General features: G+C 47.1%; 1 protein-coding gene across 1 annotated transcript in view; it reads right to left on the reverse strand.

Moving 5' to 3' along the window:
• NEGR1 (neuronal growth regulator 1) overlaps positions 1-23001 on the reverse strand; it is a 241092-nt gene that overhangs the window by 58626 nt on the left and 159465 nt on the right. Inside the window, exon 4 of the mRNA XM_082765786.1 lies at positions 21691-21822. Within this exon, the coding sequence (XP_082621912.1) occupies positions 21691-21822 (132 nt within the window). The remainder of the gene's footprint in view (positions 1-21690; positions 21823-23001) is intronic.

A 23001-nucleotide genomic window follows, 5' to 3' on the forward strand; every position in this document is an offset into this window, starting at 1 on the left:
ACCGTAAGCTGAAAACAGAAGACGGTGAATTCCTCAGGAAAGAGATTATCGAAGTTAAGTCTGAACAACAATTGCCTTCCCCCTGGAATTTCTTTTACACTCTCTGTTTTTAAACAACAATTTATGTGCATCGTAAAATGCTATAAAATCTAAACCACAGAACTTATAAATAAAAATCTGTTGATTTTTTTTTTTTCCCAAGCAATTTTCCAGATGTTGCTTTAAGGTGTTTATGTACGTGTAAAACGCTGACTGCCTCGCATCTGTTCCTTCCCCACCTCATCCACAGTTCAGCACGCCACGCTAAGAGGCCATAATCTTTTATGGCAGGAGCTACGCCCAGGGAGCTCTGGATATACTCCTGAGCAGAGCAGCAGCCACGCAGCCTGCACGGGCTGCATCGCACCGTGGCTGTGCCGGGCAGGAGGCAGGAGCTCGATGTCATGAAAGAGCCCATGAAGTGGGCATTCACCCACAGTGCTCCCCTTGGCGCTCCCATCGCTGCACACGGGCACTCATTGACACAAATTGCCCTGAAGTGTAATTAAAGCTATCTCCGGAGCTGGTGGCACTGCTGGCACCGCAGTGACCGCGGGCCGGACGGGGTCCCATGCACTGTCCCCACAGCTGGAAACGCTGCACCTGGGTGAAAGTGTGGGATGGGATGGGAGCAGCGGGCCCAGCCTGTAGAAACTCTGCTCCTGGTAAAAGTGTGGGGCAGGAAGGGAGCAGGGGGCCCAGCCCGGGCTGCCCTGCTGCTGGGGATGTGGGAGCAGCTTCCTCTGCCATGGGCAAGCACACCCTCACCCTTCTGCTTCCTCTTCCCGATGATTACATGGAACAAACCCATACAAACGTCTGTGAATAAATATTCACTTTCAACTGGTAACATTAAAATTTCAAGTGGATAATCAGCATAACCAATTTGCATGACTACTTCTCCAGAAAGCACACAGGAACAAATGAGATCTTTTTGTCAAAACTGTGACTCCATGAAAATAGCAAGTACTTATAAACCTGACTCCTTCCTGAGCAATGCTGCAGTTCATGCAGCCGCGGCTTTTAAGACGTAACTTTGAGTGAGATGGAGCACATGAAGACACCGGTTACATTTGCTGCTGCTCCAGCAGCACTGAAGGACACCAGCAGCTGCCAAAAGCACCACAAAGTTCACAACTCAGCTCCTAATCCCGAAGTGTTCAAAGGAGTAATATGAAAATTGTTCAAGATAAACCATACAAAAGCAGCACCTGAGCAGCAGAAGAACACAGAAGCCACCTGCACAGGCACCTGGCAAGCAAAGGCTGCCGAAAGCTGGGACCTGGTCCTGCTGCTTGCCTGGCTGCGTGGTGGGAGAGCCCTGGCTCTGAGCTGCCACTGGGTTCCCCCCCAAGATAGGAAGAGTGCCACTGAGTTGCTCTTGGAGCGAGGCTTTAACCCATTTAAAGACTTGTGCACTCTTATTCTCAGTCCTCATTTATCTAAACACACTCAGTCTAAAAGGTTCTCAGTTCTTTCATCTCAGAGATCACACTCCCCCAAAAACTTGCTTGTTGTTTTTTCTGGTGTCTGGAAACCCACACCCGAAACGAGACGCAGTGCAATCAGGGAGACGTTGCCAAGTGGAGCAGAGGGATGGCCCCGTACAGTCTGCATGCGACGTTTTTATACACACAAGCCATGCTGATGTCCCACAATGCTGCCTCACTGAGGTACTTCTTCCCCCACTGCCCCAGTTAGCATAACTGCCTGTCTTACACCTGACGAGTCAGCATCCTGTGCATGGATGCCACCCCACGCTTCTCCTTTCCCCTTTATTTTCACCACAGCTTTTCATTTTTGTTGGGAACATCTCCAGATCCTGTCTGCTCCGAGGGGTAGTATCAGAGCTTTGGCAAGTCCATATGTCCCAGCATCCATCCCCACCCCTGGCCCAGGCCCCGCAGACACCTTTCATGCACTGAAAGTTTGGTTTAAGCTGTTGCCATCTCACGTATTTCAGTCACAATTTACTCAAATGCGCACCAGTCAGCAGCTGGACAGGATCCCGACAGCAAGCCCAGGCTCTCGTCTTGGTGTGGGCACCTGCAAAACCTCTCTTGCTTATGAGATCTCAACTTGGAACAAGAAATACCAAGGCGTGTGTGTGATGGAGAGGCAATATTTGAGAGTCAGAGATGAAAGACACAGCAGGAGGGTGAGCAGCACCCAGTGAGGCGGCAGCACATGGCCCCGCTGCTGCTCTGCCAGCAGGCGCCCCAGGGCAGTGCTGGGCCCAGCTCCTGCCCGGTGCCTGCAGCCCGGCACCACCTCGCCCACCAGCAGCGGGTGGCTGTGCCCAGCCGTGCTCGAGCATGACAATCCCTCCCCTGACACGGGGATGAGGTCCCACGTCCCAGGGCTGCAGGGCATCGGCAGGCAGTGCCACAGATCCTGCGTGGCATTGAGTCTTGGCGCGGTGGCTATGGGGCCTGTCCTGCGCAGGACAGCCTGGCCACCCCGGCTCCGTGTGGTTTCGGCGTGCTCAGCCTGCAGCCCTAAAGCATCAGGCATGGGTACGTCATCCAAACCCCCTGTAACAGCCCTGCACGGTGCCTCCTGGCAAAGCTTCCTCGTAGGTGAATGCTGTTCTGCATTATGCCTGGGGAGTGGGAGTGCTTGCTCTTGTAACTCAGAGTGGGCAGGATTATTAGCAACAAAGTTGGAATTTGAAATAAATACACCACACTGCATGGACACTACATGGACAATATACAATCCTTATGAGTTAGGCAAGAACAGAAAATAGAAGGCCAGCAAAGACCTGCGTAATACAGGAAGTTTTTTTCCAAAGTACCACTTTCAAACTTCTCAATGTGGCCTGCTCACCTTTTGCTTTTTTTGTGTGTGTGCGTGTGTTAATAAATGCAGACCATCTCTTGGCAATAAATTTAAAAATAAACTGATCCATAAAAATGTACAGTTAGGCGCTGCTCTTTATATCTGTATGACCGTGCAGTCAAAAGATCAATTCAATCTAGCCTTAATGATTTGGAGTAACTTTCCAGACACAGAGCAGAGCAGCTCAGAAGCCCCAGGCAGAGCTCAGCAGAACTTGAGGCAGACGCTGGGGTCTCGGACCTGCTGCAGCAGCAGCCTTGTCGCCCACGCCATTGCCTGCCCTCCTGTCGCTCCCACCATGATGGCTTTGAGCCCCATCCGGCAGGAGCCTGAGGTTTCCTCAGATCGCCTCTCAGAAGGAGCCCAGCTTCTGTTTGCTCAGAGTTCAGAAAAAAATACAAATAAAAATCAATATTCTTTGCTCTAGGAAATCCCTGGCTAACATTGATATTAAAACACAAACCAAAGACAGCTTAGAATCATCATTCTCTCATATTTTTTGTTGTCAGGTTATTTTCTCGTTTATAGTGTAAGGACAAATTATGTGATTCAGGTACACTTTGAGTGCAGTGATCAGGGCACTGAGCCCAAATTCCTCAGAGCCTCCTGCTCCCATTGGTACGGGAGAGAGGGTAATTCAGATGAGATTATGCACCTGAAGACCTGCTGCTTCAGGCTGCCAAGGTTTGTTTTGGAGAGGAAAAACACATGGGAGGAGATTCTCAGGCTTCCAATTTCATATATTTTCTAAATGTTTTCCATTCAGCCAGCAAAGACCCATTTTGGAGAAGACATTTATGGTTTGATCTTGTCTTTGCTATCAGCCTTGCTGTAATGCTCTCAGTTCACCCTCCTGGAGGCCAGCGTGGCCCAGCCTCCCTTGGAGAGGTGCTGAAGCAGGCGGAGGCTCGAGCCATGGCAGCTGCCACCACACGTGGATGTCTCCCTGGGTCCCAGCTCGTCCCACAGCAGCTCCACCAGCCTGTCCCTGGATGTCCCAGGCAGCAGCATGGCCTGCAGGGGGGCTCTTCACAGCCCTCTGCACGCCAGGACAGCACCCGGCACTTCCCAGCCCCGAAGGTCCCTGCCACACCAACCCCTCACTAGCTCCTGTTATTTCCTCTTGCCTTGCCTGGCCTGGCCAGCCCGCAGCTCCAAATACCCAGGGGGCACCCAGCATGCCCACCCTGCTCAGGGCCAGGGGACCCAGCTCTCTCATGCTGTGAGGGAGAAGATTTCAATCCTGCTCAACCCGAAGGCCATTAGATGCCTCCCCAGCCTCCTGGCAGGCTTCCTGCGAGGCCATCATGAGCTCTCCAAGTGGCAGTAGCATTCCTGCCGCTGACACCACAAGTCATCGCGCCGTCACACCAAACCCTGCTGAGCTGCGCCGACAGCAGGCGGCTGTGCCTTGGTCCTGCTGCTGCTCAGTGAATCGACAGGGTGCGGACTGCACATCCAGCACGCCGCCTTCATTCTGGAGTTTAATAGTGATGACAAACTGCTGCAGAAAATCATTTAGTGTCATTAAGGATTCAGTCCTGCTATATTCTGCTGACTGACTGAACGTACAGATGCTAGCACATGTCTTTAGTGGGCAATAGAAAGTAAGGAATAAATACAGGTGGGCAGAAGCTTAAAGACCTGACAAAAAGTTAATAAACAGGATGAGCAGCTTTAAAAGGCAGATTTAAAATATCTAATTACAACTGGAAACAATAGTGGAAATACATGAGAAATTTATCAATACAAGAGAATCCAAGGCCAAAGGGAGGCATTGGGTGGATAAGGCTTCAGCCATCCCTTAAACTCCACAGCCTCAGAGCTGAAGATGTCACTGTCTCTTCTCCCTCAGCTTATGCAGGAAAAGATTCTGTTTGTGTTGTAGAGGCACAGATGTATTTCTGGGTGTGCCTGTAGCACTTCACTGCAAACAGCAATAAATACACAAGCGAGTGACGAAAGAGAAACTTGTCTCAACAGAGTAGAGTGAAAGCAGGGCAGGGAGAGCCTCCGCAAGGAGGGGATGGCAGCCGCAGGTTGGTGCAGAGCGAGAGCACAAGAGCCAGTGGGCTCACAGAGGATGCTGCAGTGACATGTAAATCTGATGGTAACGAGGAACCCTTGTGTAACACTAATAGTTTAAATGTATTTGTACTTCCCTTCTTATCAGAAGCAGCACAAGGAAGCCCCAAGCAGGATGGGAGCACAGTGCAGTGCCAGCAGCTGGGGTGCTCCTGTCCTGACCCAATGCAAGAGGAGATGTCTGCGAGTCAGGGTGGGAGCAGGGGGACACAACAGCAGGGGGAGCAGGCAACACAACACTCGGTGGGTGCAAATCCCCTTACATTTTGGTGAAACAACTGAAGCTTTTAAAAATACTCCTATTAAAGCTTGATGTGATGGTGCTGAGTACTCGCTGCACTTCATCTCCCCCCCAGGGCGTTAATGAGAAAGACGTGAAAACTATCATCTTCGTCTCCCTCTCCTCTGCTAAAAGGGCTCTGTAATTGCGTTCTGCTCAGTTGCTGCTCATCTGATACCACCAACATGTTTGCATGAGTCAGGCGTTTGTGCTGGGAAATCAAATTCTACAACTTATGTTCCATCCAAAAACGACGCAAAGTACTGCAGAGTCTGGTTTCCTACCCAAATATTTTCATTTTGCTTTTAAATGTCTGAAGGAACACTAAAAACAATGCATGAAATACACTGGCATTCAGACAGGCGCAGAAAATATGCAAAAAACCTCCAGCTAGAACAGGTTTCATCTTTTAACATTTTAATGAGCTTCGGGACTTTTATGCATATTAGTTATGTTGCCCTAATTACTCATTATAATTCTAATGTGCATTTTATATTTAATTACAATGCTTATAAAGATTTGGTATGGACAGTAAATTATTATAACTAGCATGTGCATAATGATTAAGAGCTGAATTTATTAACTTTTACACTAGCATTCAGGGCTGGCAACTTTCAATTTCACCTTTGTGATTAACCATATTGTCTGATTAAACTAACATTTTTGTGGCATTAATTGTAAATGTCAAAAAAGTCTTTTATTTTTCCTGTTTCCATCAGATTTTAATTTGGCATCCTAACATACTCTTTTATTAGTGAAATTGCTCTCCAGTGTGTCAAGATTGAGCCTTTCAGGTAAGAAAACAGGTTTTCTAAGATCTGTTTTAGGCTACAGAAAAACAGGTACAAGCAATATTCATATATTTACTTTTTATAGATGTATTGCATCCTCCCAATAAAGGAACGAATCTTTGTAAGTGAAACAGTATTACTTGTACTTTAACTAATAAAGGTGGTCTTCCCATAGTCTAGAGGCTTTATTTTCTCTATCTTGTTCAGAGCAGCAGCCCCAGCCCTTCCCAAACGAATAGTTTGATAGCTGCCTCTTCATATCAGAAACTTCTCCAGGCTGTGGCAATATTTGAGATAAGCGTCCTTAAGCAATCACTCTGCTAAACAAGTAAAAGGCTTATTTTTTCCATCTCTTCTTGATGACTTCTGAAAAAAAAACTGAATTCAGTAGGGTCTTGATGTATTTATGCATATACATTTTAAATGCAAACATACAACCTGTAAGTAAGCATTCAGTTCAGCTTCTGCATTTCTGGATGTGACCTAACATCTCTTTTCTGCTCCTCTTTCTGATTCAGAACTTAACTTCACCAAACATTATACTTTATACATGGATTAATTAAACAGACACGCAAATACCTCGAGCTAGCTGCCAGAGAGTAAGCAGAATCTCAAGCATCCTTTAGCTTCATTTTGCATGTTGCAGGGTGCATCAGAATTTCCTGGAATGTGCGTCTCCCTCAGCTGTGTCTAATGGATTGCATTATAACAGATCATCAAAATCACCGGCTGCTGTGCAATTTATATTTTTTGAATATAAAACCTCCCAGTGCTAAGTTGAGAGGAAAGCTTAAAATCCGTAAGTAATTGTTTTGTGGAAAAAAAAAAAAAAAAACAACAAAAACAACAAAACAAAAAACCCAAAACAGCAACACAAAATAATACTTGGTAAATAATAGGCTAGCAGACAGGAATTCCTAACAATGTGTTTTACAAGTACTTGCACGACAAGAAAGAAGAGGAATAAACTTAACTCCAAGACCCAACAAAGCAAATGTGTACCTCTACAGTTTTACATAAGGCAGTGTAAGCAGGCGAGCACATAGATGGAAGGGCAGCTTTGCTTTTTTGTCCAGCAGGTTTTATCTTACTGCTTCATCTACCTAATCCATTTTCCATCAAAGCCTTTTCCTAACCACGTTCCCTTCAGGTGCCCCTGTGCAGGTACTTCTGTCTCATGCTCAGTGGGATGTTCTGGTGTTGGAGCAATGCCCGGGCTCCCCTCGTGGCCTCAGGGCAGGTTCCTTTTGCCACAGCCACGCCAGCCAGCACCGCTTCGCTCGGACAGTTGTGGCGTTACCTGTACATGGGGCCACACACAGCATTTGTGATTTCTGTAACAGGGACAAAGCTGCTGCTTTACAGCGGGTCAGCAAAACCTGTCTGTGAATGCAGGCACTTTCCTTGACCACGTTCCCTGCCTCCAAGTTGGTGCTGCCTGGGCCGCGTTGCTGCCAGACGCTGCTGCGGGACCTCCACCAGCACCAGGCCGGGCCCCCGGCCCCATTTGTGCCCCCTCTGCCCAGGCCTTGCCCTGTGCCATGGGACCTGGCACCAGGCCCAGGGCTTCTCCCACCCACACCCGTCCGATGGCTGCCTGCACCCATCCACGATGAACGAGCACGAAGCTAATCCCACGTTTGCATACAAGGCTTGTTTGTCATTGGAAGGAACAGATGCACAAGACATAAAGGGGGCTATAAACGCTTCGTGTTTGGCATTGTTTGATACAGTGGAGTTGGTTTTAATCTTTCATTGGCCATTGAAGCTTGATTCAAATTTAAGTGAAGTCAAAGTATTTGTGTCGACTTCAGTGGGCTTCGAATGAGGCCTGGAAAGACCTGCAATAAAAGGGAATTTCACAGTCTTCAAAACAAGCCAACAAACAAACAAGGCAAAAAAAGCAACTCGAAAGAGCACCAGTGAAACAAAATAACTCCTGTCATGTGATGCCTCTTTTTGTGCACCATTGCTCTTACTGCTGTAATTTGAGGGAAAAGTTGTCATCGACACTTTCTCATCAGCAAAGAATGGCTGAGGGTCTGTAATTACCCGAGTCAAAAAGATACTTTTCTGGCTCACAACAGAAACACAGCATTGGGGAGAACCAGCAGAACCACTGTCTGCTCTGCAGCACCTGAAGGGGATCTGTAGGGGAGGATTTCAGGCTCTGACTGTGGTCTGCAGGGAGGTGGAGGGGCATATCGCCAAGCCCCAGATGATGAAGAAGCAGAGCGGTGCCTTTGCTGCGTGGGCCGGGCAGTCCCTGGGGCCAGGAGATCCCAGAGGCCGTGAGCTTTGTGCTGTGAGGCAGGCAACAGCTGTGAGGGGCAAAGAGAAATATTTCACTCGGGCCAGCTTGCTGTTAAAGGCTGCAGTGCACGGCATGTGCAAGAGCGATGTCTTGGAGCAAGGCTGGAGGAGTGCAGCTATCTTGGGATGGGGCCGTACCCGCAGGGCAGGAGCAGCACCCCTCAGTCTGTGGGGGAGAAGGACGCGGGGCTGGGGGCTCTGCCGGCCGGCCCCGGCCCCCCCAGGCCTTCGCACCCACAAGGCTCCCCCTCGCTCGGCAGCTGAGTGGGAAACCTTCCTCTGAGGCAGTGAGCCCGCGGCTCTGCCGCCCTTCCTTTATCTCAGAGAGTTATTCAAATGCGTGTGTGGAGGTGAGAGGGGAAAAATGAGTGTCAGCATCCTGGAGCCGTACTAAGGAAAGAGGAGGAGGAGAGTGGATGCTTCTGTGCATTTGATGCCGATCCAGAAGGAAGAATTGGCTGGGAGCCTGGGCAAGAACAAACAGGAGTGCTTTTACTGTGCTACTTCTCTTCCTCCAAGGAAGATAAAAGCAACGGACTTCAACAAGTTCCAGGAATTACTGAGTAGGTCTTTTGGCAGTAAAGCTGAGGAGAAAGGGAATTAAAGCAAGCTGGTAGTTTTTCAAGGAAAGATATTTTGGAACAAACACACAAAATACCCCAGCGCAGGTCGTAAGTGCAGTAAGAGAGCTGCTGAAGTCCTACGTGAGCACCTTCGGGAAGTCAAAGCACAGAAGCAGATGAAGTAGGCAGGAGACATCAAGGGTAGTGAGAAACCATGCCATAGGTACGTTAGTAGCATTATAGAAAAAGACAGCAGGGCCGAACTATTCTGCTACTCAGTACTACCCCTGTATGGTGCCCAGACCACCAAAACACCCGTGGTGGCACCTCTGAGCATCAGGCACACGGGTGCTCAGTTCCCAGCACCTCGACCAGCCTTCCCAAGGTCCCAGAAGCAATGGTTTCATCACGGTTTGCTTTATGCAGAGCTTCGATGAAGTCTACCAGGATCATCTGATGTGTTCAGAAAACAGCTTATACAAGACTGTTCCCTACTGACTGCAGGCTGAGCACTATTAGTCTGTCCACAGCCTACTCTTGTGAGTCCACAGCACAGAGGAGCTGCAGGAAGGCAGCTGGCAATGCGAAGGGAGGGCAGCCCTCCCAGAGAGGCAGGACAGTTGTGTTATCAACCACGGGCTTGATGGGGCACTGGTATGGTCTCAGCTGAAGTACCAAGTGCAGAAAAGCTGAAGGACTTGGGGTTAGTGTAGCTGAAAGAGATGACTTACTAGCAATGCATTACATCACTAAATATGCACAAGAAGAAAAATGGAATCAGCTTTTCCCTATCTCATTTATGGCAGGTCAGGCAATGATAAATTGAAACTGAACCAAGAGAGGTTCAGGTTTGCAAAGCTAACTTATTGCTGAAAGAGGTTGCTTAAAGAGAATGTTGATGTGTTTTTATTTAATTAAAAAAATATCAGCACCTGCATTTGGACAGCAGCATCTGATTGACTGCTCAGTTCCTCCTTTGGGTTGGATTTTTGTGATCTCCCAGACATTGGAATTATTAAGCATCAGAACAGCTCCTTTAATGGCAATCTCCTTTACTCAGTTCTGTAGATCCTAGTGTTGTATTTAAGGTTGGGTACCATTCTTCAGCACAATGGGAAAAAGAGAAATTATACTTGTCCACACTTCCAATAGTAATAAAATCTTTAGGTTTATGCTTAGCTACAAAAATGAAGTAAATACTGAAAAAGGATATAGAATTCAGAAAAAAAAAAATCAGATGACAAGTAGAACTTTTTTGTAGAAAACTTATCTCCTACAGCTTGGATCTGATTTGATATATTCTACATACATAACAAAGTAGCTAGGTGTACTCTCCAAAATGATATTTCTAAGGACAGTACTCATTACTACTGTATAATAAATGGAAGCATAAGTCAGAGTTAGCACTGAACAGATTGTTTGGGGTTGCAAAGACAGCAGCTGTCACAGCTTGACAGCTTTCTTGTTAGTGAATCAGCTTTACTGACAGTCTTTTTGATTGAAAACCACTGTTCGCTGACAGTGTGTTATAGCTGATATACATATGTATCTCATGAAGAATGAGAAAGAGCCATAAAGAGTCTAGAAGCAATTGCTCTATATTAAAAAGAAGTGAAGTTTACATAAACGTGTCCCCCTGTCGCCTCCCCCCGTGTTAATCTGCAGCAGGTACACGTTTGCAGGAACAGGACAGCGTACTGCTATGTGACAAGCACACATGCGCACCAAGGCAAGGCAGAGTCCCTTTTCTAACTAAAAGCAATAAAGTCACAGAAGTACTGATTGTTTTCAGACACTCGCAGGAAAAGTTTCTGTAGCTCAAAACAAAGTAATTATAGAAATAAAACCCAGTGGCATTCTGACAGGCAGGTAAGGCTTCCCAGACCTCCTGCTAGCCCAGAGGGGGATCCACTGGAGTACGTCCTTCTCAGGGAACTGTGACTCAAAGAAGAACCAGTTCACTTAGAATCACATTTTACTTTCTCTTATATACTGCATCTGTGTCGATGGCTTCGACTGGCAGCTCTGTGGGACAGGGATCATCAGCTTCTGCTTCCCGTAGCACACCCCAAACACCCGTGCAAAGCCACCACCGCCACTGCTGTGTGGCCAGCGCAGTGCCTGCTTCCTCGATCATCTCAGTGAATGCACAGAATCGTTTCTGTTGCAGAACCTCAGAGTCGTCACTGCACACATCATCTGTGTATACACATCACCAAAAATTAGCTGGCTGCTGTAAAGGAGGCATTTTATTGAAGCAAATGCATCTCAGGGGTCTCTCTCTGCATTTATTTATAAGATTGTTCATATAAAGTAATTCATTCTCCCTCAGTTTTGTGGTGTTTCAATGGATAAAAGCCAATGAAGTGTGTACAATGGATGCCACCTTCGATTTTGAGATCATTGCTTAAAACAAAGAATGCGCCCTTGTTCTGAGGAAGACCAAATCCAAAAGACAGCAGCCACCTATGGACACCAGAAACCTCCAGGGCTCTGCAGCTTTGTCACTGATAAACATTTAGTATTTTTCTTACAACTGCTTGTCTTTAAATAATGTCTACATGTTCTTTAAGAGTAGGCAGTATATCTCAACTCAGCACAAGGATGCAGACATGACTTTCTTTTCCTGAAGTCTGGGATACTGGGATTTTCCCCTCACACATTCAGTGGCTGCACTGAAAGATAATTCCTGAGATGCTCTTTTGCCATTAATAATACCAGGTGCAGAAGCAGTGAGCACCTGAATTTTGACTTTGATATCAATCATATTTTTGTTCAAATTACACTGGAGACCATGCATTCTGAATTGCATTTTTATCTTCTTTCAGTCTAGAAATGCCGACTGCGTTCTTATTGCACAGTGTGCAACAGCTATTGAACCAGCTGAAGCACTGAAGCAATATGGTCCGTGATGTTACTCTGTCTTCAGGAAGGAGCACCACGTGCAGCCCTGCTGCAAGGCTTCAGAGCTTTCATTGCAAGTGTTTGTGTTTGTTTTGTACCTGCAAAATCCAAAAACCATACCAACCTCAAAATAGTTCCTTCTTATTTGAGAAGAGGTAGAAAATATGAAGAGAAGCAGACAAAAGCTTTATGGATTGTAACACCTGAAGAACGACGTTGGCAATTTTTCCTTTCTTCCGTGTCGACTGCACTGCTTTGTTTTAAACTATAAAAGCAGAAATATTACTTCTCAAAGCTCCCCTAGCTCAGATCTAGTGCCTATACCACACACTTCCTAATACCAGCCAAATTGCAGAAGTTATTAAAACCTAATTTAGCAATCTCACCAGGGTACAAACAAGTTGTAACAATATCATTACAGCCTTATCAGGGACTGGATGTCTCTCTGAAATGCCGAGCGTAGTCGGGGTAGGAGCCAAGCGGGACTGTCGCTGCGTGGCATCGTGGCCATACCAGGCAGCCACGAGTTATGCTAAACAGATCTCTGTTGCAGAACCGTTTCAAAGCAGCCGTGGCTGCTGTTGGAAGAAATAGATAAAAATAATAATCAGGGGACTGAGAGTTTTGAAAGAGTGGCACGCTCCTCAGGCTTGCCTTTCCTGGCTCCAGTTGGCATCACCAGCTGCACTCAGAAGCCCTTTAGACTCTCACCCTGTGAAGGCTCTTCCCTTGCAAGGGGCAGGGAGGACAGGCCGACAGCAACAAGGAATACTACAGCTACCAGGAGAAATATTGCTTTACAATGTGCAGACTATTACAAGAAATATTTTAAGTAATTGTTTTTGCTGAAGAGCAATCTGGGCAAGTGAACACTCCTGGAAGCTGAAGAGCTCTCCATTAATTTTGGCTCTAGTCTGGGGTATTACAGAGCCTGCTGTATACTTTAAATTGCTTCTTGAAATGCATAAGCTCTTTACAGATGAGTCATCTTCTATTAATACTTTAATTTTTGTGAACTGTATTTCAGCTAGTGTTTAAAGTGGGATCACCTGGAGGCTGAGGAGCTAGCAGTGGCCCAGAGCTGGGAGAAAGCACTCACTCCAGACAGGATTTACTGCCCAGAAGTGCTTTTCTTCAGTCACTACATACATTTTTTTTCACTTTGCATCCCTCCAGGTTTGAGGGAGTTCACATCCCACCTGCAGATCTGGAATTTGATCACCTCTGAACATAACAGCAAGCCACACGTGGAGCCTCCGGGGGGCCAGGAGGGCACCCTGCGAAGCCAGCCCCGCGGGGAGAGCTGCGCTGCTGCTCCTGCCCATCGGTCTGCTGCCTCCGGGAGGTGCAAGAAAGGGAGCCTCACCAGCAGCGGATGCACAGAGATGTCTGCAACCTCACCGTAACCTTGTTTTGGTTTTGAAATTATAGCACAAGTAGAAAAGTACACAATAGTTGTTAAAAACTTCATTAACTTAACCGCTGCCAAACACGGGGTGCAGCCCCCTGCTCACCTCCAAAATAAGCCAAGAATCACTCGGAGGGGCTAGGCAGAATTTTCTTCAATATGAAATAGAGACTCCTTATCTGCTGGAGGGATATCTTAAGTACTAATACTCTAACTTCAAATACAAGACCTCATTTCGTGTTGCCAGAGCCCTTGATTATGAGCTGTGGCAGCAGAATGCCATCTACGTGAAGGAACATTATAATCAATTCTGTCACGCTTCAATATAAGCAACACTTTTCAGAAATAAGCACCAACCACGCAGCAGTTTGCAGAACCTAATAGTAAACTACTACACCACAGAAAGAAATCAATGTTAATTTCGGAGCCAAATTGCACTTGAGTCAGAAACCTGAACTATATTGTTTTAATCTGACTTCTGAAATGCTAATAAAAATACCTGAAGGACATAAAATGACAAACATTACTTTCATAAGAGGCTTCTTTCCCCACCAGTGAGGAGAAAACTATTTTCTTCATATCAACTATATTCTCCTCCCCACTCCAATTGAGATGGATTTAAACACATGACTAGTTTTTATTGATCTGAACCGGTATAAGTTGTTTTTCATTAAGTGTTACTATGAGATGGTACATCATATAACTCATACAAGTTATCTCAGTCAGTGATAAGAATAGTTTGCAAATTAAATAAATCAGAATTTAGCCCTAATGCTGACCAAAAACCCAACAAAACCACAGTATAAAACTGCAACCCTGGTTACATTGTGCATGATCAAATTTTAAATCTCCATTTAAAGAATAGCAGAAAATTCCTCAAAGATCTTTATCTTAGGTCAGAATAACTATTCTTACAAGCACAAGTTTAACTTGAAATATTCTGCTATTAGCTCCTCTTCTGGATGGCTGGACCCAAAGACAAGCTCTGCTATTATTGACTCAAATCACAATCCAAGTCTTCCTACCAACTGCGTTAGCACCTCACCTCCTTTAGCTAGGGTGGGTGGCTCTGTGTCCTCATATAGTTGACCTGCAGATATAGAAACTAATTACACCATTATTTCTCTGCTCTCAGCTGTGTATTCTGTGATGCAGGAAAGACATCTTCTCCATCCTTCCAAGTAAAGGTCTTCCTACATCTTTTTAATTAAAATAGTAGCTCAGACATAAATGTTACACCTACTGAACCAGAACATCAGTACAACGCAGAGAACCTGATTTTGAGAATTAGGTTAATATTTAACAACGGCAGGACAAACAGGTCAGGGGATGGTCCTGACGCACAAACCCCACACCCACGTCGCTGCTGACTCCCTGCCAACACGTCCTTCCAGAAGCTGCTCCTTGGTCCCCAGCAGCACGCCGTGGAGCAGCGCTGTTCTTACCACCCAGACCATCCACCCAGCTCTGTGTGTTTGCTCTGCTGGGACAGCTTTTCCAAACAGAAGAGTGTAGCAAGGGGAGGACTCTGTGTGTTCCCCAGGTCTGTGCTAGATGGGCAAGGTGAAAGGGGACCAATACTCAGCCTTCATCCCAAAGAAAACAGAAAATCTGTGAAAAACGGGGCAGCCTGAAGTGACATTATGGACACAGCTCGTGCCTGGCCATAGTCCTCTCCAATGACCGCAGACTCAGCCCTACGATGCAAGCCCATGGTGCGCACCAGCACTGCCCTCACCTGCAGATCTGACACCAAGAAGACTTGAACAGAGTAAGGAGTTGACTTCTGGAAAGCTCACACACACTGAGCTCCGCCAATCTATTAACAGAATCAAATATTAACCAGCAGTCAGATTTTCAGGAGTCCCCAGTGTGACTTAGAAGCCAAAATCCCATTTTGAAAGTTAACTGGAGAATTCAGAGAAGCATGTTTCAAAGGAAGTCAATGAAACCGCACTCCGGAGTGCTTTTAACTTTTAAAAGTGTAATTTAGATACTTCAAAACAGTATTGCAAAGTTCAATCTTCTAAGGCACTGTGCACACGTAACTCCTGAAATGGTCAGTGGGAATTGTGGCTACCCAGTGCCTGCAAATTGCTCTGCGTTGCTACAACGCCGAGCAATACTTCAGACCCTTGTGATTAAAGAAAGGCTGGCTCACATGATGCAATTTTAAGCGTGTGAATTTCAGCCAGACGGATAACATCAGCCACTGCCACCTCAAGATAAGGTCCTTCTGCACCACGGTCAAATATGAACATACAAGTTCATCTCATCTGGGTGCAATAGTGTTTGAAGAGTTGATGTGACCGAGTTTACTGTATATAAAAGGCACGGGAAAGAAAAGCAATAATTTCTCCACACGGTTATGTTCTTTACGGGAACTGGTGTTAACTGGTTGAAAAGAAAAAATCCTTGTCATTGCATGGAGTTGTCCTCACCAACAGAAAAAATTCTGGCCCAGTTTGAGGTCCTTCAGGCTGTTGGAAGTCATCAGGCGTACCCTTGCCTGCAGCCGCTGTGCTCCACCTGCGGCACAACAGGCACACGGGCTGTACCTCTGGCTGGTGGGCTGTGAGCTCGCTCAGCCCCAACTGTGCCCATAATTGTATGCAAAAGTATCCCCACACAGCTTTGAGAACCCCCAGACAGACACCTAGAGGTCCACAAACACCTCGTCCTGCCAGTGTCAACCCACAACTAGTCTGTAAGCTGCACCCAGGGCAGGCACCAGAGAATTTGCTTCCTCAGGCTGCGTTTGCCAGCCTGGGATCATCAAAGCAAACAAAAAAGCCTTGCATAAGCAAAGCTGCATGCAGATGCTTGCAGTTGTTTGGTACACCGTCCGTGCTACTTTAAGAAAAACAATGAAGTTGCACCTACGGCTCAGAACAAACTTCTGCCAACCTCCTGGTTTCTCTGACACGAGGACCCCGCTCACTTGCTCTCCTAGAGCTGCTGCTGACCATACCCCTGCCTTCTGGCGTTAGTCAGGCTGCACATCTGTGGCTATTAAAAAGGGAAAGAATCAAAGTTGCTTATTTATGCTTAAACAGAATCCCTCCGTCCCCTCCCATATCAAAAGAAAATGGAAATTAAAACTGCCAATTGCCCTGGCTGTTTTCATGCTTGGTACCAAAGCAGGACAGAAACGAGACCTTTGCAAAATGTTTGGGTCATCTTTTTATTCAGCTTGATTGAAGGAAATTTTCTTTGTTGAACCTAAAATAAAAAACCTTGCCCAGGAAATGTTTTTCTTAGGTCATCAGCGATGCACAGCCATGCGCTTTCTGGGAGCATAAAGTCACGGCCCTGTGTCCAGCTATCAGGAACCCCAGCAAACACCGAAGCCCTATAATGTTTTTCCCAGTAGGCCTAAGGTTACAGATATAATTAGGTTAGAGTGGCTTGTACAGTATGTCTGATTTCAAAGTAAAATCAGAGTATTATGCATAATGTTATGCAAGTGCCATAGCAACAGTAAGGCAGACTTCCATGAAATGCTAATGAGATAAGCTGTTCTGCAAAAACCCTAACCTGTCCAAGCAAAAACAAACACATTACTTAAAATTCATACAAGAAACTCACACATTCCTTCTATTAGAAAAAAAAATCACAAAAAAAAAACAACAAAAACCACCACCACCACAACAGAAAAACAGCCCATGACATAAAATATCTTATCAAGCCATCGCAGCAGGAAAGAAGCAGGCAGGGAGCGAGGCAGATGTGTGCACAGCCACCTGTTGCTGTTGGCGTGCTGCTCCAGGAGCACCCCGACGAGCTCCTTACCCAGAGAGTGCCCCCACCCAGGCTGCCCAAAGCCCCTCCAGCCCGGTGCGAGGTGCCCCTGCCCGTGGCTGGGTATTGGAACCCCATGGTCTTTAAGGTCCCTTCCAACCCAACCCATGCTGCGGTTCTGTGAAAGGCAGCACCATTCCAAATGCAGGATTGGGCTTGTTTGACCACCGATATAAAAGAAAAATTTAATCAAAGCTTTCCAAGCAAGCTTTGGTCAGGATGCGGAGTATTTTGAGTTCCCTCCGTACCACCCCATCCACTGCACCCCATCCCCCTGGACTCCTGCTCGGGGTGCAGCCGTGCTGCTGCAGCTGGCTTTCACCTCCCTGCTCAGCAGCAGTGAGCTCGGCCATCGGTTTGCAGTGTGATGGGGTTCTCAGAGGCTGGAGTTACAGCACTGCCTCCTAATTTTTGCTGAATGGCTTTTTTTCCTCTCCGAAGCCACTGGATTGTAATTCAGTAAGGTCCGCACGACCCAGCTTTAACAGAGCTGTCTGAGACACAATTACAGAAAAACAGGCCCCGAGTGTGTATGATAAGGGCATCTGAGAAGAAGGATCACTACAGTGCAGCTCCACCTTAAAATAAGCCCACGTTTGCTATTTATTTAGGTAATTGACAATTTTACGTAAATTAAAATAAAAGCTTCATGATGCACACGTCTCATTCTTCATCATCTCAGCGTGGCCTCAGCACTTCTGGAGATTTTTGCATTTAGCAACTGCCTTTAATCTTTTAAAGTCTGTCAGTAACAAACCAGAGGGGCAGTGGAGCTACAGCAACATGTGTATAGTTACAGAGCAGCTTTCAGATGACATTAAAATCTTCCTAATCCACACACTGGTTTGTTCAAAGGGGGCTTCAAGATTATCATCCATAAATCAGTATTTGCTTTATAAAATATAATAGAAAATGCTAATAAGATTTGCTTCTGAAGTGAAATTGGATTATATTTTATCTATTTTAACTTCGTTTGGTATAGTGTTCCTTCAGAAACCAGCATCCTCACACAATCTTATGCTAGGATCTCGTTTTTTTCCCTCTCTCCGAGTTCAGACAAACACACCACAATTCTCAGGCCACCATTTTAAAAAGAGAAGTGATGGGGGACGTACATAAATTAAGTAGAAAATGTAGATTATGCAATATGAAACAGTATAAAGAAAAAAACAACAACCTAAACCAAAGTCATTGGAGTTACAATGGATGCGCTGTAGGGCAGGAGCAGACCGGTGCTTTATGTCTGGCTGGGGGCTGCCCAGCTAAGGAACTTGAAATTCAGAAAGTAATTTAAACCTGGTCATTTTCTTGTATTTGCTTGGATGACTGAACAACCGCTATACGAAATGAGTATCCATATTCACAATTATGCTTATATTCACTGTAGCCGCTCGGGGTTCATTGATACATTCTATTAGCTGGACACAATAAAGCCTTGATTTATTCTCCACTTATCAGGTCTGCCATAGAGAACATTCCTTTTAATAACAAGCAAACAGCATTAAAATTGTCAGAAGCAGCAGTTAAGCGATCATGCTCATGCGGTGTGGTGCTGCCATCACCCCCTGCGCCGGGCACGGTCCGTCGGGGTGCTGCACCACGAGCTGCAGCAGAGGAGGGCCGAGATGCAGCAGGGGTTGCTCCAGCTCCCAGCACACCCCTATCAAGCGTAGGAGTCCTATTTCCTACAGCAAGGCCCTTCCCTGCAGTAAGCACTGTATGTGGGCAAGGCGAGAGGCGTTTTGTGGAGTACAGTCAGGGCCCTGTAAGGCCAGAGCGGGCCCGCTGCCAGTGAGTCGGCTGTTCTGGTCACTGCTAAGTGACACTCACCGAGGAGCTGGGTCACAGGTAAAGGAATTCAACACCCGCTGGAGCCACCCGGATGGTGGGCACAAATCCCTGTACCAGAAGTGTAATCACAGAATAACGCACGCGGGGTGAGGAGGGAGAGGTGCTGCCGAGCTAGCACTGAGCCCACGCTGTAGGAGTTGAGGGAGGCTGCAAAACCGAAGGAAGTAAAGGGATGGGACTCTGGGGGGAGCTGGGGGCAGAAAGCCTTGCTCTTTATTGAACAAGAATCTCCTTAGCAAAAGAAACAGAGCTGAAGAATGTTCAACCAAGAAAATTCTGCCCAACCCAGTGTGACAAAAGAACCCCAAATCTTCCTCTTTTCTTGCATATTTCTGTCATTAAGTCCTTACAAATTTTACACGTGAAAATGATTTATTACAAATTTCTTTTAAATAGCACCAGAGCTGGTTAGACAAACCACAGCCCGCCTGGAGGAGACATTCAGCCCTGGCTGACTGGCCACGTGCATGGAGCTCCTCCAGGGGTGCAGAGCATGGGCGAGAGGGCTGGGGGCAGCCGGACACCCTCGGTACTGGGCTGTCCAGGTCTGGGGGTGGGCTCGTGGGGACGGTGGGCACGGGGCGAGCCCTCCCAGCTTTGGTGAGCTCCTGTCCAGGCCTCTCCTGATCGCAGCGAGCCACTTTTCTGCCTGGTCAGAATTAATGAGCGTTAGCAGCGGGGAGCAGATGTTGGGAGAGCTTTTGCATTGCGCTCAACTGGCTTGGGGACAATGTACAAATCAAACAGAAGCGTGTAAGCAATTAGCTGACTATGACAAATCTTTCACATAGACAAACGGCTTCATGCTGCAGCCAGATCCTAGTTTTGCATTGCCTTTTTTTTTTTTTTTTTTTGGCCATTTTCTTCTTTAGTTGTAAGAAAGAAAAAAAAAAATGCTCTGCATGTCCCCAGTGCAGACTTAGCAGTTCGCCTGAACCTGGCACAGGAATTCAGGGCCAGGTGCATCCCACCATGGCCAAAGGCGCTTCCTGACGGACAGGAGTTGCTGCAGCCAGAGCTGAGCAGCCCTGCCCGTGGTCAGCCCTCCCAGCCTACCCGTCCTCCAGCTCCACAGCACCATTTCTCCCAGTGCTCCCAGCTTGGTGTCAAGGGAGGGCTTTGACAGGACAGCTCAGGGCACGCGCCAACCAGCACACCAGCCCTGCGTTGCATATAAGCTTGAGTTTTGGCTTTGGCCAACCAAGTTGATGCTTTTCTCTGAATTAGGACTCACAGAAGCCTCAGCCTTGGCTCGGGAGGTGAGGGAGAATTGTGGATTTGATGATTTTATCACCTCCTCTGTGTTTTCTCAAACAAAACAAGCATGAAGGAGCATTATCAACTTCTCCCTTTTCGCCATCCCTTAGAAAGCTCCTGACCCAGACACCCTTATTAAAACTCCCATGAAGTTGCTTAGAAGCAGTTTTTGTTTTGATAAAACTAAACTGAGCTCCCTGTTCCTCCCGGGTCTCTATCACAAGTCATTTATTTAACAACACGAAATATTTTGGAGCACAGGTTGTGTGAAAGGTGTCACACCACAACACCCAGGCCACATCTATGCAAGTGTCTGCTCAACTTCCCTTACCAACAGTGTCCCAGTAACAACACACTCAACAAAAAACAGTGGTCACTTGCTCCATGGGCCACCACCACCCCATTTTTTTCCTCCCAAGTAGCCCACAGTTTTTAGAGACAACCATGATGGATTCAGCACGAGGCTGCTTGCACTGCTGCTTGCGCATGACTCAGCAGCACAGAAACTGTGAGACTTGTGGCACACTCGAACTATTTGATAGCTGTTGGGAAGCGAGGAGAGCCCACTGGGAGCCCATAACCACACCGGCAGCCTGGGGACTGGGGCTTTGCTCCCACAGCACATGGACGGGGACGACACCCGCTGAGGGGACACAAAGCCAGCGCCTCAAACGTTTATAGAGTCAGTAATGATGCCGCAGCAATTTTCAAAGTAGGAACTGCTACAAATTACAAGGTAATTGCACTTAGCCTAAGAAAATTCGTAAGTGGAATGAATTAGTGTAATTATTCATATATTCTTTCCATTTTTTACAATTTGGAGGGAAAAAGAACACTGTTCTGAATGTTTCATGTTGCACTGAATGTTAAACCAAATTCAATCCCAACCGGAAAGCAGCCCGTTTCTGTAGAAACCCGACAAGGTCAGAGCTGGTGGGCTGCAGCACCACGTCCCCGGCTGTGCCTGCCTGCTGCAGCACCGCCCGCTGCGCACCGGGGGCTGGGGGCACCCGGGGGCACTTGGCAGGCTCCCCCCGTGCAGGGGCAGGCAGCGCCTGAACGTCCCCCAGCCCTGGTGAGAGCACCGCACGTGTCCGTGGTGTCCATCACCACCCAGTCATCCAACAAAAAAACTCACCAAGTTTCTCATCTCCCTATGTTGTTGCACAACCGTGACGAATTAAACCAGAAACATTGAGTCCAACAATCACAGCAGTCCTCGGAAAGTACTCAGAGTCCGCAGCTAATTACTCCAAGGATTACCCAAAAAGTCCGAGCCCAGCAGCAGAGCCCAGCTTGCACTGAGCACAGGCAGCTCAGCCTGTCACCACACGCCAGCACTGCAGGCAGACAACAGCAGGATCCGAGCCCCAATCCTGCGTCACCTGCCTGGGGCCAGACCAACTCAAACACCGCAGGCTTTTTGCTCCTGCAGCACCAAAAACCCCTCCGACCTACAGCTCCAGCACGAGCAGCAGTACTGTGCATTAGACTTTTCTTCTCAGCCGCGTCCCTCTTCTCCATTGGATTTAGCGATTAAAAAACAACACGACTTACAGTTTACTGTGACTTTTACTTTTTTCACGTCTGGGACTGAGACGTCGTTCTCTGCACTGCATTCGTATTCCCCAGCCTGGTCTCTCGTAATTCCATAGATGTCCAGGTACTGTCCGCTCTCAAATGGTTTTGCTGAAATGAAATAACCAGAGAACGAAATTACAGGAGGCTGAGCACAAAGCAACAACGTCCATCTGGCTCTGCTCTTACACCCGCACAGTCCTGCCCGAGAAGAGCAAGGCTGGGGCACAGCCGGCCCACCCCGAGCAGCAGCCACCCCCCGAGGGGGCACATCCCTCCCGGGGAGGCCAGGCTGGGTGTGCTCTGCCCTAACAAACGTTTCAGATTTTAATGAAGAATAAAAAAATAAAATAATAGCTCTCCTGTCCCTGCGTGCACAGACCCAAGGAACACAACCCACACTGCCTGACTTCTGCACAGAAGTAAGGACAGTCGTCGTGAGCTCCTGTGAAAATTGGCAGACATCAGAGTTACAGATCGGATCTGTCTGATGCAAAACAAAGACACAGCTGAGAAACTGGTACATATAACTCCTCAGGGCACTACATCTGAAAATGGTAACTTTTTTACAGAGCAAGAAGAAAATTGTAATTTGGAAGGTAATTTCTGTCCACTTGGCACAGAGTCATAACCCACCCTGAAATATTTGCAGTTTTCTAACTCCCAGCATCTCCTGGCTGTGCCTTCCTGCGGTGCCTGCCGTGCCGTGAGCCCTCTGACACCTGTCAGATGAAAACTGCTACCTGCTTCAAAGTCTGCCTGTGTCTGCAGAGCACTGTGCTGCCAGCGGAGAACAAATTAATTACCCCAGATTCCTCAGAGGGAGTTTACCACATAATAAAAGAAAAAAAATGTTAACTATACTTATTGACTGCTAATAACTTTGCAATTTACAGAGCAGTGACTAAAACTGGAGCTGGGTAGCGAGAAGCAAGTAGAAATATCATGCCCGTGTCCATCACAGCGGATAATTTCATTTCCTTCTCTGTTGCAGACTGGTGTTTTGAGGTGAGTGAGGTTCAGCACAGCGGCTATGGCAGCGCGTTGCCTACCACGATGGCACTCACCTGGCATGCCACGTGCCTGGTTCATGGGACAGAGCCCGGGAAAGCAGTGATTTTGCAAAACAGAGAGATAACACTGAGACTGGAAAACGGTTGTGCATCGAACCGAACACTCATAAAATGAAATGCAATGAAATGACATACAGTATGCGAAAAATCGTGTGAGAATGATTTTTATGCCATTCCCTGCAGTCCATAGGAATGAACTCTGCACCCTCCCTGGCCC

This window comes from Aythya marila (genome assembly GCF_965140915.1).
Source record: "Aythya marila genome assembly, chromosome: 8".
Lineage (NCBI taxonomy): Eukaryota > Metazoa > Chordata > Aves > Anseriformes > Anatidae > Aythya > Aythya marila.